The following is a 20024-nucleotide window of genomic DNA, read 5'->3' on the forward strand; positions in this document are numbered from 1 at the left end:
TGAAAAGTGTTTAAAATGATCAGATATTTTCAGTGGTATTTATTTGGCCACTTAATATTTTTTTATTAAACCTTTTTCTCTATCTTATTGTGTATTCTATATAAAAATGTACTCTGCTAAAATATGAATAAACAAAAAATAATCTCAAGAAAATGACCATTAATTTCTTGTAATTTTAAGGAAAAATACTATATTGGAATATATTGTTATCGAGAAATAAAATTACTGTACCTGGTTTAGGATATATATTTTTCACACACCTCTAAAGGGTCATAAGGTATCCATATTTTTTAGTCATGTATCTTTATTGCAATGTCAAGCTCTTCTTTATGGTTTAATTTTATTTGCAGCCTATAGTACACTTTAATTAGTTTAAATGTTCCACTTAAAAAGCTTTTCTGGCCTGAGAGCTCTAGATGAACATTAGTATGTGTAGCCTGACACCTTGTGGACATGATCGGCTATTACACACAAAAATGTGAAAGGCCCTGCTTCTACCACGAAGACTATTTGTAATCAATATTATCCATACAATTTTCACTTTTAAGATTTTATTGTCTGGGATTTCAATGTATTACTCTCTATTTATGACTGCTTTGGTTATAATTAAACAACAATCTCCACCTGTCCCTCACTGATTGACTGAAACAATTATAGTTTACAGTTAATTCTGTCTAATTGATTTTTCTTCTTCTCCCACTCAACATGCCTCTCTTGTTGCCTTGTTTCCATTCTGACATCTGTTTTATGTTTATACTTTTTATGGCAATCTCTTCCTCCCTTTTTTGCCCATTCTTCATCCATAGACACTGAAACGTCTGATTCCAGATGAGGTAGGTTTTCTAAATGAATGGCACCATCACCAGTCTGCTTGCCTCATCCATCTTGTCATCTGTTAAAAAACAAACTCACCTTGACACTGTTTATTTGTCACAATCTAATCTACCCTAACACACTTGTTCATAAACATACTTGTAGTTTAGTGCTCTCGTATTGGGTTGCATGCTTTTGAAGATAGATGCACCTTAACCACTGAAAAGTTTCTACAACTAATTTCCCATTTGGCAGTATACAACACATACACTTTGTGCACCCAAGGGAAATTAGTATCTTTGTTGTTTAATAACAATTCCTCTGCACTTGCATGTTCTATCACCAACATGTTGACTTTGTTTGGCAGTTTGTTGTGATACATGTTTAAATCCCTAATCAATCTTATGAAGTTGTTGAAATTAGGTTTCCATTGATGTACAAAACATCCTAAAAGCTATTGATTCATAAATCAACTCAGTTGTATAACAGACCACAAGATGATTAGGGATTACTTGCTGCCTCGTTCCTATTTGCAGCTTTTCATTCTCCACTCCCCAATCTAACTTGTGTCATGTTGCCTTCAAATCTAGTTGGAACGTTTCACCAGCATGAGGATAAAGAAGGACAAGGAGAAACCGAGCCATGTCTCAGGTCAGCGGCATTCTGCAGCTGCCAACTATGAAATCAACGCGGCTAGTGCCATGCTGTTCGACTGCACAGATGAATATGTCCTGGAACTTTTTGAACAGATGCTGGTGAGAAAGCACAATCATAATATAGCAAATGCAGCATATGGTGTTTGAGCGAGTCATCATCTCCAGTTTGGTTTATCTTACGTGAATAAAGACCCTTCTGTCTTTTAATGCCTTTCACAGTCAAATGTGACACTACAGTCTCATGTGATCGTTACTAAATAAGTACAGAATAAAACTTTTTCTAGAGTGCATTCATTACCTTATAGTACAATTCATGTCTTGAAAATGTAATATGTCTTGAAAGGATGAAGATACCTGCACTAATATTGACTTGACTCTTAATATCCTACTGTACTGAAGTGTTAGTGGACCCACCTGAATGTTTGAAAAGATAATTTATTTCATGTTTGTTACCTGCTCAAGTTAACAGTTAATTTTTAATCATGCTATTAAATTAATGTCATCAATTTTGTTTGTATTGTTTAGGTGGATATGAACCTGAATGAGGAGAAACAGCAGCCTCTCAGGGAAAAAGACATCACAATTAAACGGGAAATGGTCTCCCAATACCTCCACACCTCTAAAGCGGTCAGTAAAAGGTCAATTTCAAGTAATTGAAGTGAATCAGGACATCTTGGTTGTTAAAATTTAGCACAATTCTCCAGTTTCATCTTTTTTTTGTGTGTGTGTATTTTTTATACATGATTTTCACAATGAACTCTCAGAACTTTTAGATCAAAATGGCATTTCTGGAATTGCTGGTTTAGTCCTTTTAACAACATAATAAAGAATGTACAGGTACATGTAATTAAATGCTGCCATTAACATTTGGTTCCATACCTTTTTTGGACAGGTTGAAACACACCAAATTACATTCGTAAGAACATTTGAATAAACTGATCTTACTGGCTGTTTTGTTGTTTGTTCATTAGGGTCAAGACCAGAAAGAAAGCTCAAAATCAGCCATGATGTATATCCAGGAGTTGAAGTCAGACTACCGGGACTCACAGCTGCTGAACTGTCTGGAATCGCTACGGGTCTCACTCAATAACAACCCTGTCAGGTGATGCACCCATCTCTACTTTTTACATCGAAGTGCATTTGATGTCTTGACAATAAAAAAGATGGGACAAATACACATTGCATAAAACCAAAATATTTTGTTCTAATCACGTTGTCTTATGTCTTTTAGTTGGGTGCAGAATTTTGGAAATGAAGGCCTGGCCCTGCTGTTAAATCTGCTCAGAAGACTGCAAGAGGAGAAAGACGAGTACCCGTAAGATACTCAAAACACACAGTGCGTAATTGTCAATATAAATGGTGTATGTGTTAATACTGTATGTCATCCTCCTAGAATGATGGGAGTTAAATGTCAACATGAGATCATACGCTGTCTCAAAGCCTTCATGAACAACAAGGTGAGATGGCTTTATTACTTCCTTTAAAATACATTGTTCTTGTTTTAGTATGGTTGGCCTTTAAAATAAAATCAGTTTGCGTTGTGTTTGTAGCTCTTCTCCCTTTGGTGTTGTTTAGCAATTCTTCCACTAGAGGGAGTGATTATCCCAAAAATAAAAGCAAAGCTTGACTCAACATTATGGTGCGGTGGTTCTCAAATATTGACCTAAAAAAATACTCTCCTAGAACCATCATGATAGATGGATGCATGGATGGATAGATGGATAGATAGATAAATCCTCAAAAACAAGGCAGAGGTTTTATTCCTGCATGGTGCATTGTAAATTTTGTATTACTGTATTAATGCACCACTTGAACATAAACACTGTACTAATATAGGAGGGGAAAACTGTACTTAAATAGTGCTTAAATTAAAATGTTTTAAGCATAAAAGTTGTACCTACCATAAATAAATGGTAGACAAGATCAAATACAAAGTGTATTGTATCTAAAAGTTAACAAAATCTGAACTATATTTAACAAAGGTCTACTCTCCTGGATTAAAAATAAATAAATCCTTAAGCCACTGTAACATTATGCACAGTTTGAACTAGGGCTGAACGATTATGGAAAATAGGCTAATTGCGAGCCCCCCCCCCCCAAATAAAAACAAATTGTGATTGCGATAACATATGCGATTTTTTTTTTTTAAGGGCGTTTTCAATGAATTTTTTACCCAACAAAAAGTTAATTATAATAAACAATATCAGATCTATTATATATTACAGGATCTTAAGATAAAGGCAAACGAAACCTTAATATCAGTTTTTCCCATTACAATTACAGGTTTAAACTTGTTACATACTACAAGTCGTCTTGTTCGCCATGACGACATACTTGTGTCACACATGTATGGCTAAAACTGTAAATCAGTATAGAAATAAAGTGCAAATTATAACTAATGTAAACAAGTTAGTGGCTTTACCACTTCAACATATCCTTATAACTTTTCATGTTGCATGAAACATGACATGTAAACACTACACTTTTTGGGTGGGTCGCTTGTTGGGTAGTTTCCCATGGTTTTGATGGGTTGTGAAGGCAACACAGACTTTTGTTTTGGTAAGCTAAGTGCGTTAGGAGCTGTTGTGTTCTGGTCTGGTTACAGCCGACAGGTACTTGCAAAGTGTCACTTAAAGAGTTGTTTGTTCGCCGCTTGGCCTGATTAGTTCAACAATGCTACAATACATGTACATTAAAAGAGGCGGCGGCGGCACCCGCACCTCGTTAATTAAATGACGGTGAGTAATTTTCATTCATGAAATTGGACGACACAACATATGGCCACATACAGACCTATTTAGCCTAAAAATATAGGACAACTTAGCAGGGCACTTCCGTTTACAATTTGACGGGAGGACGTGTTTGGACTGGTCACCGCAGTAGCGCCCCGTGCGCAAACATCGAGATACATCAATTGCCATGAACACTTTAATTATACATGTGCAGCACACATCAGACTGCTGTGGTGGTTCACATGACAGGTTGTCAAGCAGACACTCAAATTTACCAGCCGCACACTTGCGTGCACACTCAGTTTACAAAATGCGCGACACAGCCAAAAAGTCATAACACACAACGGTGAAGTTTTGTTTTAAAACCAAGAGCAAACAGAATAAACATGTTAGACACTCGTCTCAAGCTCTCCTTTGACAAAAAAAACTCACAGGAAATTACGTGCACTTCTGGCGCCAGGCTTTAGTTACAGTGGTGATGTTTCTGCTCCCCCCACTCTTTCCCTCCTTCCGCTCCGTTTAAATCGCAACTTTGACGATTAATAATCATGTTTTGCCAAATCGCGATTTAATTGCAAATGCAATTAATCGTTCAGCCCTAGAACATAGAATTACGTGAGTCTTTTGCATATCACTAGAGGCAGACTGCGTACCAGTAATGGTTTGTATAGCACACTTTGAGAATCACTGCATATATGCAAATAAATTGACTTCATGATTATTTGGATCCCCATTTGGTGTGATCATCTTAACCTTGCTTCTCTCCTTCCCTTCAGTACGGTTTAAAATCCATGCTGGAGTCAGACGAGGGAATTCCTCTGCTGGTCAGAGCCATCAACCCAAGGGTGCCTCATATGATGGTGGATGCTGTCAAGCTACTCTCTGCCATTTCTATATTGGAACACTCCGAGAATCTGTAAGAAGTTTGCAGAGGTGGAAATGAATGCGCTTGTGATATTCAGTGATCTTAAATTCTTCAATAAGAAAAATGTAGACCTGTCACTTGATGTATGTAATCATGGAAAACAATAAAATGCTAAATGCTTATTTTTCTGCAGTCATGAGCGTGTTCTAGAGGCCATCACAGAGGAGGCAGAGAAACAGGACATTGAGAGATTCCAGCCACTTCTGTCTGGCATGAACAGTTCCAACATTGCCCTGAAGGTAGAAAACGCACACTTGCTCGATAGGTAGCAATTCTAGACACTATAAAACACCTGCTCCACTGTTTGTTTTTGAAATGGTTATCGACACTTTATCTCACCATGTTATTTTTTTCCCCCAGGGTGGATGCATGCAGCTAATCAATGCACTTATCAGTCGAGGAGAGGAGTTGGACTTCAGGATCCATATTCGCTCTGAACTTCTAAGATTAGGACTGAGAGACTGCCTTAAGGTACAGAAAATACTCTCTCACTGTGCGTTTTAAACATTCACATTGATGCTGCCCAAGTCATAAGGTAATGTGGTGGTAAACAAATCTTTAAATAAAATAAAAAGTTTGATTTCACTTATTTCATCGCTGTTTTTAAAGGAGGTGCGGACGATAGAAAATGAAGAGCTGAGGGTGCAACTCACAGTCTTTGATGAACAGGCCGAAGATGACTCAGAGGACCTTAAAGCACGCCTAGATGACATCCGCATTGAGATGGAATATCCTTTCAGGTCGAAGTGACATCAGGGCCCAGTAATGACCTTCCCAACAAAAGAAAGATCATTTTATATTTGCAATAATTGTACTGTCCTGATTGTTTTTAATCAGACTGACTGTTGTTGCCTTCGACCAATGCTTAATTACAAGAGTCATACTCGCTAAACTTAATCTAGCATGTTTTTTTCCTTTTACATTTAAACTGAGTCATGACATTTGGCATCCGACAGGCATTCATTAGTCATGCTGCGGTGCCAACATCTTACCTCTGGTCAGCTTTGTCATTGCCCCAATATAATTAGTCCAAACTGTGATGTGATACTCCCCTTCACTTTGACCCGAAAACTCACTGACTGGAAAGTGTTAATACAAAATCACTTCTATAACTCTTAAGATTACATAGTCTCTTGAATCTTTTCAAATGTATACTGTGCTCAAAGATGCCGTGTTTGTCAAATCATGTTTGACACAAAAATATTTCTATTTCTGAGTGGCATATAACAATCTTATAGAATAGGCATTTCACAGATTTTCTCAAATTAATCCGTATCTGTTTAAAATGTCTTTTGATGCAACTTGCACTTACATTTTTCATCACCAGGTGTCTCAAATGTCCCCATCATGGCCACAAACATTCTCTACTTTTTTTTTTGTTCTAATTGGACTGATTATATTCACTCAAAGCGAAATTTCAGTTCAACTCTGATGTGTATTTTGTGTTACACACCACACATAAAGAACCACATATGGTAATTATAGTACAGCAACTAAGAGTGAAATGTGTTGTTGTTGTTGACAGATTGGATTGAGTTTGACTGTCTCATGTGACTATATAAACATTTTGCCTTAACTGTATTTGTTTTACTGATGTGAGGGAAGTGTTTGACATTTTAGTCAACACAGTGAGGGACTCCAAAGCTGAAAACAACTTCCTGTCCGTCATGCAGCACCTCCTGTTGATCCGCAATGATTATTTGGTCAGGTAATGCACATGTTTACAAACACCTCAGTCATCTTTTCGTCATGTCTCAAGCATTGGTCATAGGAGGACATATTTACATATTAAGGCTGTGATCTTAGGCAAGAGGCCAGGTTTTGTAATTTCAGTTTGAGAAGGTCCTTTTTCTTTACCTTGGCATAACAAGAGGTCTGATATGAAACATGGAATAGTGTTATGTGGTATTGATCTCAGCGTGATTGCTGTGACGATCACGGCAGAACCAACAGATCATAATCTCTGCATCTCCCAAACACCTGCAGCTACATAATTTATTATCCCACTTTGTGTGTCACTGCTAATATATTACTTAGGACCAAGTCTTTTTCCTTTTTTTTCTTATTCAAAACAAACAAACCAAGTTGTTTTTTTCTTGAGTAACTCATTTTAAATAAATACATTTCCCATGGGCTTCAAATATTTACTATTAGATTATTTATGACATATTTTTTAATATTTTTCTTGCATGTTTTACACACAAGAATCAGACAACACTCATGCAGGCAAGTTGGTCACAAGTTTGCAACTCCTTTTTTATTCCAAAATAGTATAAAAGCATTATGCCCTTCACTGGTTCATCACAATGAATGCAATGACGTAGCTATTAAATGTTTGTAGTGTGATAATAATGATAAGAATTCAAAGAGTAAATACCCCTATTTGATGATTCAAACTTCACAGTCAGACACCTCACGTTATTCATGCATATTCAACATATTTACACAAACTTATTGGCAAGGACATGGTCTAGTCGCAGCCTTCTTTTACTTTTGATTGCCAGTCTTACAGCCCTGTAGAGTTGTACAAAATACGTCCGTACAATTCTTTCTCGCACACACACACACACACTGATTTTGCTGTTTGTTTTCTCGACCATCATTCCAAATGTACCTGCCAATTCCATTTTAATAGAAATGAGTGCCCATCAACCCTTATCTCCAGCAAAATGCTAATTCCTCTCCGTTTCTTTCAAAGCTCTTGCTCTAAAAAAGGTAGGGGAAAGCAAGATATAATTATTGATTGTCACAGCAGATGCAGAATTATGTTGTGAAATGTAGTGCATCTGTGAACATATGTTGCATATTACTAAAGGAAGAATAGCATTGTTTCATAGCAACACTGAAAACGGCCTATATATATATATATATATATATATATATATATATATATATATACACACACACAATTAGGCAAGCATTCATGTTTTCACATTAACCGTGTTGTGTTAAGGGTGTTATATTAATTACCAACATGGACAATTAAATACTGTGATTGAAATCTTTTCATACAAGTGGATCAATGGAATGTGGGAATTTAGGCTCAGAGGTGGCGGGGCCCGAGTTTTTGCTTGTAGAAAATATACACTTTTTAATTACACTGATGAAAGTAGAGTGCAGATGGAGTGTAAGTGCACTGCAAGACAGACCCTTGGGGAGGAACGTAGACACAGATGTCATACTAAGAGTGTGATTCTGACTCTAACTACAGTTGAATAAAAATTACACTAGGTGTCTCTCTCGCTCCATGCTTAAATCTTTAGTTTTGGAGAAAACACACATACACGCACACTGTTGAAGTATGGTGATGGAGTGGAGAATGTGTCCTACAAAAGCATAGTGATTAAGAAAAATAGGTGTGGGCGGCAGACAGAATAAATAACATATGGCTGCATGTGATGGGGTCAAGGAATAAGACCCTTCCAAAATGGGGAGTTTTTAAAGGTGAGTTGATGACACACAGTGCCACACTTCTGTATCAACACACACTGTCAAAAAGTGTACACAAGAAAGTGAAACTGTCGTGCTGACGCACACTTCCAATCACAGCTGAAGACAAAAAAAACATTAACATTAAATGCCACTTGGAAGTATGTGTTTGTACTTGCTCCTTCCCACAATGCCCTCATCTTCATTTTTTTATCTTTGTGCGTAAAAAAGGCCATACTCGTTTAATGAAAACCATAAATTGCAACAATTGTCACAAGATATAGCAGAATCATGCCCCATTGCTAGACACTTGTCTGCCTTCCCCCTTTAGTGCCTTTCCGTTTCTCCTAATCATTGCTTTGTCAATCTGTCACTCTTTCCCTCAGGCCTCAGTACTACAAGTTAATAGATGAGTGTATTGCTCAGATCGTGCTTCACAGGAATGGCGCAGACCCCGACTTTAAGTGCCGCAACATCAGGCTCAACATTGAAAACTTAATTGGTAAGTTGTAAAAAAAAAATAAAAAATGCACTACAAAAATTGTGCTTCTACCAAGTACATTTATTGGGATATTATTTTGATGGTGATGAAATGCATCTAGAACTTCATTGACATTTGTTAACAGACATTTATGTGTTTGTCAGTTGCACAGTCAGATGTGAAAGAACTCAAAATTTGTAGCAACCTCATAAATGTTTATTCAAGGCTGATTTGCTCACAAGGCAACTGAAGTGTCCCTGTAGTGACAGGGTGGCACCAGAGAGAACGTAGTCCCAGCTGCACCACTCCTTAGTACAGTGAAAAGTCTGTGTTTCACCATACCCATAAGACAAAACAATATAGAATAACTTGGTGTCGTCCAATATTTCATCCATGAACCCTCTTGGATGATTTATTAGATTGTAACAAGTCGTTATTGGTTTTTAAGCATTTCCGGTAGAATTTGTCTTCTAAATGACAGGATCTCGAATGTTTTTCCACCAAAGAGAAGACCTTTGCACAACTCCACACTCCCTCAATTGGTGGAGGTGACTGATGTACTGCTGTCTCTACTTTTTTGCATTTTGTGGCACAATTGTTTTCTTGTGTGCGTCGGTGGTATTTGTTTTTTCTGTATAGTCTTTTCAGTTGACCGTGATGTAGCTTATTTGTGGCTACCTTGTTCAAAAATAGTTAGGGAAACTGCCAGGCTAATTAATGTTTGTTTCTTCTTTACTCACTCTGCTCAACCAAGAAGAGGGTGGGGTGTTAAAAGTGATGATTGATTTGCAGCCATTCAAATCCATACTGGCACTTTCAGTTACCTTAACAGACATGTTTTTGGAATGTGAAAGAAGCCATCGTACCCAGAGAAAACGCACGCAAGCATAGAAAGAAGATTAATGCCACTCACTCGAAACCCAGAACATCGCGACTGTGAGGCAGACATGCAAACAACCACTAGACACTGTGTTGCTCAGCGAATATTACAACTACCCATATTTAACAAAATATGGAGTGTCCTATTAGCACCGAATGAGTTTGGGATTGGCATTTTTCTCAAATTATATTATATAAATGAAGTATTGAAATATTTTCTGTGATATTGAATTTTAGACACAGGCCCTTAATATGAGGTCGGGAGGGGGGGGGGGGGGGGGGCTGTCAAGACGAATGCAGCAGTGCACCAGGCAATGTCTCCAGAGTTCAATAGTCCTTTATGAGAAGGTCTCAGTTGTTCACCGGAGAAGGCTCTAATTGCACTGCATCTAAATGCATGCATACATGCACACACACACACACACACACACACACACACACACACACACACATATAGAGCCTGTCTGGCCTCCTTTAAGGCTGCCAGAGTTATTATCAGTGGAAAGCAGCCCAATTCTGCCCCGAATGCATTATTTAGTGTTTTTCTTTGAACTCTGAAACTCAGCACAGTTTCCCCCCCCCCTACATTCTACCTCCCTTAGTGCTCTCTATTCGAAGTTTGTCCCATTTAGCCCTGCCACCATGACAGAAGAATCCCTCCTCTATTATATATCCAATAACCATGCAAAAAGGGTGACACAAATGCACAATCAGTTTGTGGATTGCCATATTATTGTGATATTCTGACAAAATATATTTCCTATTTTGCTCTACCTTACTTGCACCAGATTTAATTTGCACAGTTTCTTTTTGCCCAGGAGCCATTTTGTCATTGCAGCATTGCAAGCGCCCATATTATGTACCCCTCCATTCTATATGTTTCACTTTGTGTGCATTTAAATAATTTTCCTCTGTATTTGAAGTTTTTACGGCGTGTCTGTCATTACTATCTGTTTCATCCAGCTGTCTTTAATCCAGCCACTCTAGGGCATTCATCTTCATGTTAATTAGCCCTTTTACCACACATGTTCAATAACTCCTTGAGCACTGAGCCACCTGTAGATGCTGCAATTATACTGTTAGAGGACCCTGCTGGTCATCCATATTCCTTCTCCCCTTCACATCTAGGATTATTATTATTATTTTAAATGGTAATGTCATAATTTTACATGTTCAAATCTATCATTACACTGATTCGTCCATGTTTATGTCAGTTTAGTTTACAGTAACCTTACAAAAAAATAACCTGACACATCTTATATACATACATTTTAAATTATGTAGGTTTTATTAATGTTAACTGACTGGTCACACCTATTTTGTCTGTATCTTGGCATCCTCCAATAAATCTCAATCTCTCTTGTTCATTTACAGACAACATGGTCGACCAAACTAAGGTGGAAACCAGTGAGGCCAAGGCTATTGAGCTTGAGAAGAAGGTGCAACGCACACACATTTATCCACATTGCATTCAAGCTTTTGTAATCATAAAGGCGCAGAAGAAAATAGATTTTCTCCTCACCAATATTATGCAGCAGGATTTAATAACATTCTGTGTGGCTAATATTTGACTGACATCGACTGACAAATGAGGGGTGGGGGGGACAGAAGATGATGCTAAGAATGAGTCTGCTCATGTGCATGCGTAAAGACTAGCATCACACACCCTTCCTAAGCGGCTAAATGATTTAATTGCGGTGTGCTGTTTGTTTCCATCCCAGTGACGGGATAATTGGAGCTCAAACTAGCCCTCATTCAGATTCTAGCTAAAACTCAAACTAGCCCTCATTCAGACTGTCACACGCTGGATCATATCCATTGTACAAATTCACACACACGCATAGCACATATTTTTGGCCACCCACACATTTTAGCTCTACTTGTGTGTGATGGGGTAATTGCAGACAGTCTTTGGCAGGAATTAGGGTTGAGACTGTCAGGAAGCTGACAGCCAACGTAAAAGATCTGCTGCCTGCAAAGTGAGCAGCTATGTATGCTAATTAATTTGAGCATTTCTATTGATATTGTCCTAGACAGACTAATAAAAACAGCTTCTTCAATGTCCACAATATTGAGAATTAAAGCTATTGCTAATATTTATTTTGCCTATCCCATCTATTTTTCTTGTTGAGCCCTCAGAAGTTAATGTGATAGGACCTAGAACTAACTCCATTTCTGCCTTCACAAGGTCTAAAGACTTATTGCCTATTATGTGCATTAGCTGGATGCGGAGTTGACTGCACGCCACGAGTTGCAGGTAGAGATGAAGAAACTCGAGGGCGACTATGAACAGAAGCTGCATGAGCTGAGCCAAGAAAAGGAGCAACTGACCTCCTCTAAGCATGAGCGGGAAAAGGAGAACGAGGGTCTGCAGCAGCAGCTAAGCACTCTGCAACAGCAGGTACATGAGCGCACATTGCCTTTTGTTGTCTTTGGGTTTTTATTACTGTCGCTTTATTTGTTTGGGATTTAAAAAAATATTTATGCTGGAATTCATTTGTCATTCCTTCTCAGTAATGTACAGTCATCCCTTGCCATATCTTGGTTAACTTTTTGCAGTCTCACTTTTTGGGGATTTTTAATTGTACAAATCAGTGTACAGCAGTTGCATATCATATTAAATGTGGCCTGATAGACTTGGGCCAGTATAGCACTGTGTTAGGCAACCATGTACCTTACAGACCCTGGCCTGATCGGGCCTGTATATATTTCACAATTAAATAGGATAATATCAACACATTCGTGTAGGGGTGTGATATATACAATAGGACCACAGAGCTGGAGGAACCGCCAGCGCAGTAGTTCATCCATGTAGAACACCCATCATCCCTGCTTTCCCCACTGCTCGTGTACTATCGGGGGACCCTTATGCACAATACTGTCTTGTGCCACTCCAGTAAGTTACTTGTTGGAACTGGTTAGCTGCTCGCACAGCAAAACACAGTGCAGAGCCGCCGCTCTAATTAGTCGCTAATCATCACCTCCTTGGCGGCTGTCAATTTCCTCAGGCAGTCATTGGATGCTGCGGCCTGCCTGGTACTCACTTATGATGTATGTGTGCTACCGTTGGTGATGTGAAGTAATATAGCATGACGTGCCGTTATAGGGTGATAGGCTATAATGGGTTAAGGCTCGAATGACTTCTGACAAATCTCATTTTAACAAGAGGAGGGCGGGGACGAGTTAATAGAGAAAGCGAAGAAGCCATTCTAACTGCTAACCTATGGTGAAATAGTAAAAAGTAGTTGCAAAACGCCGGAATAAGTGCTTGTGTGATACAGTAACAGTAACACTACCACCCTCACTGCCTTTATTGAACAAACGGTAACAAATTAAACACATGAGGACTGCTACGGCCACAAATGACACCCAGGGATTCAACACCACTGGCTAACCTGAGTAAAACACTTACACTTTCAATCGCTGACTACCACGTCACTCACCACGCCAGACCCCAGCTTTTAAAGCCACACACATTCTAAGTCACAGATCCTACAGTGTAGAACATGAGGATGGTGAAGCCAAGTGGATCAAAAAGAATACCTGCATCTCTCATGCATATTTTGTATTGGTATTATGCAAAAGCTTTAAAATATATACTGAATAAGTAATAAAATAGATATGTGGTTGCTACTTCGCAGAGTTTTGTTTAACACCAGCCAACTGCCAACGAGCGCCCCTGCAGTTTAAAATGATTTACTTAACGGTAGATAGTTTGTCTTGTAAAGCAGAAGTCCAGTGAAAGGATATTGTAAAGGGAGCTAAATCCAGCTGAGTACAAGTGATAGACATAGGGGTAAATTATCTGAAATCACATTTAATCATCTCAACTCACTAACATTCCAAGTGATCCAGAACAATCGGTTGCCGTGCTCGTTTGTCACCACATACATTTTTTTCTGTCATGCCTTTGTGAGACATTTTATTTGGACTACACAATCTCCAAAATGAGATTCATCCAAGCTTTGGGAGCCAGCAGTATCATCTTCTTGCCACTCAAAAGCCCAAACACACACACATGCTCACAGAGTTGTCCAAAGCATCAACATCAAACAGGCTTTTCAAACTAAGATGGCTCCCTTTCTTTCTGTTTGAGACACTGCCCACCGAAGATTTCTTCATATTCAGACATCCCTCTGTTTGATGCGACGCCCAACTCTTCATCTGCTGCTTCATTATGGAAGCTTGCCTCAGAGGCCCTTAAAGTCTGTTACTGTCATCTTTTCAAAGTCTGATAAAACAACACTATTCATCAAGCTGCATATAAACACATCCTTTCAAGTGAATGCGAAGAAACGTAGTATCTGAACTTTTTTAAATGCTCGCTTGACTTTGGTTTAACCTTCATTTTATCATAACACATGGCATCCACATTAAATCCTCACTAATATTGAATATTCTAAAAATATATTATGAGGAGACGTACATTAGTCGTACTTATAGACCAGTATGTTAGAAGGTTAGGCAATAGGACACTTAGTCTTATTTTTATTATTATATTAGGATCAACTTGTAATAGTTTGTCAGTTTTTTTTCCCAAACTCTTCACACTTCTCTTTGAAGATTAAATCCCTAGCTTTCCCTGGGCTTTCTATACCTGTCCTCCATTCTCCTCTCATCTCTCTCAACACACCGTTCTGCCCAGACTTTAATCCCTTTATATGTCAACTCTGTTTCCTTCTTTTGTTCTGCCTAATCGAATCACTTTCTTGGGATGCACATCACTTGGACAAGGCAGAATTTGCCAGGAAATATGATTTAATGGAGTATAAAGCAGACAAGTGATTATTAAACATAATACATGTCTTGAAAATAGTATTAATTATAGTCCATACTTCCTTTCCTTCAGATTGAAGCGCTATCCAAAGATCTGGAAGAGGCGAAGACTAAAGTTGTCACAGTTACTGTTCCTGTGCCAATGGCTGGTGTGCCACCTCCACCATCCGCCCTTTCTGTGCCTGGCCAGATTGGGGGCGTGCCTCCACCACCGCCACCTCCTCCCCCACCCTTGCCAGGCCATGCAACCATGCCACCACCACCACCTCCTCTGCCAGGACAAATCGGCATGCCTCCTCCTCCGCCTCCCTTACCAGGCATGCCAGGCCCTCCTCCACCCCCACCGTTACCAGGCATGCCAGGCCCTCCTCCCCCCCCACCGTTACCAGGCATGCCAGGCCCTCCTCCACCGCCACCCCTACCAGGCATGCCAGGCCCTCCACCACCTCCACCCCTGCCTGGTATGCCAGGACCACCAGGACCGCCACCTCCTCCACCCTTGCCCGGTATGGGTCCACCCCCACCGCCTCCGCCACCAGGTGGTCCTGGTATCCCTCCACCACCTCCAGGCTTTGGTATGGCTCCACCACCATTTGGCATGGGTGGCTGGGGAGCCCCTGCACCAGTTCAACTGCCTTATGGCCTCCAGCCTAAGAAGGACTATAAGCCTGAAGTGCAACTGAAGAGAGCCAACTGGAGCAAGGTCATATTTAAGTCATACATATGTACAGTATTTATATAGTACAATTGTATCTCCAATTAATAATGTATTTTATGAAGACAACCCTCGCAATTTCACAATGTGTTGCTGTGATCCAGTGTGACGCTCGCCAGAAGTTTTTATGTTCGCTAACAGTTGTTCTTGTTGCCATTAAATTTTGAATATGTTAAAAATTTCTTTGCGACAAGAAAAAACTGTTTGAGACCATTGAAATGGTTTGATAATGTCTTAGCAACTTTAACAAACCCAGTGACGAAAAAACAACACATGGAGGTGTCGGGGTATAAAATTACAGTACCATTTAAAGCCAAATAGAGAATTGGTGATTGTTTTTCAATAATGCATTGTAGCAATTTTTGTTTTTTTAAATAATGTATTGTGGCAAACCTACCTGTGTTAGAAAGATTAAGAAGAGCTTGCTGTGTGTCTGCGGATGAAGGCTTGAACAAAACATTAGTTGTTGGCCACACTAGCCATTCATTTTCACACCAGGGAGGTTATTAGCTGTAGTTCCTTTTAGTGTTAATGGCAGCACATGTCGTCATGCATGGTGATGGCTTGAAGATTGGTTTTGACATTTGAGGGAATTTTTCATAAAAGTACTTTTTTGGTGTTTCAACCTATTCCACTTTTTATTCATATTTTAAAAATTATTTCCCGTAGTTAAGTTTGACAGGATTTTTAAGTAGCCAGTCGTGGTGTTGCACGCAACTCCGAGTCGTAGCATTAACAGTGAGGTTGAAGGGTGCACAGCTTTGCATACTTGTTACATCTCATGACTATCCTTCATGCTCTGCGCCTCCCTCTCATCTGTGATGGTTAAAACATCAAAATGGCCCTCTGTCTTCCTTTAGCCTCAAGCTACAGTTTAATGGCTTCAACAGACTTCATCAATGTTTAGCTTCTCTCTCTTCCTCTCGCTGTGGCTTGCTCAGTCTGGCGAGTGTTTGACGAGGATGTCACAGAAATTGCTTTTTAATAAGGCTTCTTCTTGTAACTGCTCCACTGAAAGATAATTAAATCGTAGCAAGAAAGGACCGTATTCTTTTGTAATTTAAATTAACTTTTTCTTTTTTTTATGACTCAACCTGCTTTTTGTGTGCTCTATTGCTTTTTTGCTCGATCCTTTTGCTCATCCCTATATTACTTTCTCTCCCCGCCATTAGGCCTTTTCCATCCTACTACACCCCCTTTCCCTAAGGCTTTGTCCATAATGAAACGCCTGATATCTGTAAATTTACTACCAGTGCCTTCACTCTCTCCTTTTCCTAATGAGAACACTCAGAAAGTGATGGAACCACATACAAAGTTAATTGTAACTTGTGACCAGAATAGAAAGTGCAAAACAGTGGGGGTCTTACTTCAGACTTCTAAGTGAAGCTCTAAAGCTGAAGCTGCTTTGTGGTGCAGACAGTGTGCAGATTAGAGAAAATGAGTGCTTGTTTCCTCTCTTCCTCCTCCTTTCAGCTCTCCTTTCTCTGTACCCGCATCCCCTCCCGTTACTACAATGCCCTTGCCTCTTTATGTTATAGCCTCACTGTTTTTAGCTCACAACTTGGCAGGTGCACATATAAACACTGTTGTGGAATAGATTTGATGATTAGTTTCTGAAACATGAATCTTATTTTCATGTGCCATTCCATCTGTCTGTGTCATAATTAGTGTCTTGAAATTGGTTTCTGCTTTTAGATTGGACCTGAAGACCTTTCTGAGAGCAGCTTTTGGACCTGTGCCAAAGAGGAAAAATATGAAAACAATGAGCTCTTTGCCAAACTCACCTTGGCCTTCTCCTCGCAGACTAAGAGTGAGTGTGTGACTGCTTTACATATTAAGTCATCATTTATGTGTAATCAGCGACCAATGTTTTTCCCTGCTTCTCACTTCTCCCACGTTGTCCTCTGTCTTTGTCCCCCTGACATAATGCGTCCATTTGAATCCTCCTGCTCTTCTTTTACCAGCTACTAAAGGTAAGAATAGTCTGAACCCGCCGTTCATTTCATTTCCCCCCACATTCTCAGCCTATCTCACTATTCTCCTCTGCTTAGAGGACACACCACACATTTGCATTAGTCCTAAACACCCTCTCAAAACAATATCCTGCAGTAGTTCATGTACAAGTCACCCACACGTGCCTACGTATGAGATCATCCTCTCTATGACTTGAACTCGATCAGATAAATTGACACTTTAGGGATTCAGGGGAAAGATAGACTTGGGGCTGAAGGTGAAATTAGAGATAAGAAGAAGGTCGCTGATGCCCTTCGACGTGCCACCTGCTGTCCTGGCACAAAGCGCTGACACAGGGCTCTATACTCTCACAAGCACACCTGTCCAATCGCATCACCTTGTCCCAGTGTCACCGAGCCTTCTGCTCTAACTCCTCCATATTCATATCGTAATGAGAACACTATCAGCTCACAGGCAGTGTGTATACGTGAGGGTGTTTTCGTGTGCATTCATCTGACCTTCGTATATTGTCTCAGACACACGCACACGGATGTGTCATGAATAAACAAATGGACACCTGCACACACGGCTGATTCTGGCACTTGATGTCAGTTAAAATGTCAGCATTGGCAGCTGTCCGAACTACATTCACCTGCATGGCAAATCGTAACGTTCCCGTCACACCTTAATTTGCTAACCCCCCTTTCCCATTTCCATGACCCATATACCGCCACTTCCATTATTTTACAAGCCAAGACAACCGCCTATTCCAGATGATGTTTAATAACCTTTCTGAGAGCTGACTATAAAGACACTGTGCCCTTTTCATAAGATCCCAGCTGTCTGTTGTGTGCGTGTCCATGGCATTGGCATTCTACTATCTGAGAAAATGGAAAACTAGAACCAAGAATCATATAATACTTACGGTTGGGGTTCAGCCTGCATTCAATGTTTTTTCTTAGCGAATGTCGGAGCCAAGACTCATTTGAATGCTAGTGACATAGAGAAAAATTCTAGCATGAACAGGAGACGTGAACAAGGTTTTGCATCTGTCTGTATGCTTCTTTACTTTCCAAATTTGTGTGTCTGCCTTTGAAAACGACTGAAGGTTTTATTGAAGCTATTGTGTAAGCATCTTCTTGTATGGTGTGCTTAGAGTGCAAATGTAATTCAACCCACAAGCTCTATTTGTATACATGTTTGTGTGGCCCTATAAGCAAAAAGATGCAGTTGTGCAGAGTGACCCTTCACCCCTCATCTATCCTCCTCTTACTTAAATGTACATCCCAAGGCCTAATGCATTCTTCCCGACCTTCTTATTCTCCTTATCCCTCACCTTTGGGAGCCCAGCTTCATTCCTTTTGATTCCTTCCTTGGTGCCCTTTCTCCTTCTCTTGCGCCCCCCTTTCCTCATTACGCCGCAAAGGCAGACAGACACTACACCAAGCCATCACTCACCTTTACTGACCCTTCATTCTTTCCATCAACAGCCAAGCAGCACATCCACCCACGCAGACTTGATGCATGCTGGGGAATTCTGTGCTCAGTGCAAGGTTATGACTTGTGTACTTTGAACCTTTTGGAAGGGCAGCAATGAGATGGTGACAGTCACGTCCACTGTCTGCACACTGTCCTTGACAGATGTCCCACATAGGGTGTGTGTCTTTGCTTAACATTTTTGCAGTAACAACAAGGATGTTGGAAAAGTGCCAATGATATACCGATTTCTGCTCTTATTTATTCAAATTATCTTAGGGTTACATTTTTCCCCCCTTGACAAGAGCAAAATGTTGACAGCCTCTTAGGTCTAGTTTGCAACACTTAAACTGCTCGAAGGCACAGAGCATTCATTATCTGGTGTTTGTATGTAATTATTCTCTTAGCATCTAGAGAGAATCCATCATCAAGCACTTTCTAAACGTTGCACAAGTTATGTGCTGTGTTATGTTGGTTTAATTCTTCATTCAAATTCTATTAATATGCCTGATCTCATTAAGCTGCTGCTGTTGACTTTACGCACGCACACTCACAGATCATCTCCCGGTGTTTTCCACTCATTCAAGGATGGAGCTCACGCATTATTAGCAATATGTGTTTTGTTCTTTGTCATTAAACTGAGCGAGGTTTGGGAAATAAAAAACACAAACGGCCATGCTTTTCGTCGGGTGGTCTAGAACATTCACAGACGTAATTGCCGACTTCATGCAGGTTGCTCTGTGGAACATTGTACAACTTTGTGTGACATTGGTAAACAATATTTTCCTGTGGGCTTTGTGGGTGTTTTGCCTGTAATCAGACACCTGGTGTGATTGTATGTAATAATAAACAGCACAGTTCACATTAGTACATGTGAGTGCATGTGAGAAAGTTTTGGAAACTTGGAGTAAGCTTGTTCTTGGATTAAAAATTAGTTGTTGTTTTTTGGGGATCTGTTTTCTACATAGCACATCACTTTGTGTTCTCTCTGTCTTTCATGGTGAAAATAATAGTGATAGAGAAAAAGTATACCAGTTTATTCCAGTGAGTCTGTTGTTTTCTGTTTGCTATTCGGTGTTAGTTGTTAGCTTTGAAGCCTGGACTTCTGATAGCAGTTAGCAACAGAACATCAGAGAAAGGAAGTAGTGGAAAAGCAAAATACTGAACAAGGAGAAGGCTGGGCTGTGGG

At 39.8% G+C, this 20024-nt stretch overlaps 1 protein-coding gene across 2 annotated transcripts in view; it reads left to right on the plus strand.

Moving 5' to 3' along the window:
* Positions 1 to 18369, plus strand: part of diaph1 (diaphanous related formin 1) — a 30051-nt gene extending 11682 nt beyond the window's left edge. Inside the window, exons 2-18 of one of the 2 annotated variants that reach the window (XM_077577806.1) lie at positions 807 to 833; positions 1404 to 1568; positions 1995 to 2096; positions 2441 to 2571; positions 2701 to 2784; positions 2863 to 2926; positions 4978 to 5117; positions 5260 to 5365; positions 5487 to 5597; positions 5736 to 5854; positions 6718 to 6834; positions 8942 to 9057; positions 11290 to 11354; positions 12137 to 12316; positions 14765 to 15394; positions 17102 to 17216; positions 17371 to 18368. In XM_077577806.1, the coding sequence (XP_077433932.1) occupies positions 807 to 833; positions 1404 to 1568; positions 1995 to 2096; positions 2441 to 2571; positions 2701 to 2784; positions 2863 to 2926; positions 4978 to 5117; positions 5260 to 5365; positions 5487 to 5597; positions 5736 to 5854; positions 6718 to 6834; positions 8942 to 9057; positions 11290 to 11354; positions 12137 to 12316; positions 14765 to 15394; positions 17102 to 17216; positions 17371 to 17576 (2478 nt within the window). In that variant the 3' untranslated portion in view covers positions 17577 to 18368. Of the gene's footprint in view, positions 1 to 806; positions 834 to 1403; positions 1569 to 1994; positions 2097 to 2440; positions 2572 to 2700; positions 2785 to 2862; positions 2927 to 4977; positions 5118 to 5259; positions 5366 to 5486; positions 5598 to 5735; positions 5855 to 6717; positions 6835 to 8941; positions 9058 to 11289; positions 11355 to 12136; positions 12317 to 14764; positions 15395 to 17101; positions 17217 to 17370 lie in introns of both variants that reach the window. The other variant, XM_077577807.1, reaches the window with a different exon arrangement.
* Positions 18370 to 20024: the final 1655 nt, after the last annotated feature.

Source organism: Vanacampus margaritifer, chromosome 10 (genome assembly GCF_051991255.1).
Source record: "Vanacampus margaritifer isolate UIUO_Vmar chromosome 10, RoL_Vmar_1.0, whole genome shotgun sequence".
Classification (NCBI taxonomy): Eukaryota; Metazoa; Chordata; class Actinopteri; order Syngnathiformes; family Syngnathidae; genus Vanacampus; species Vanacampus margaritifer.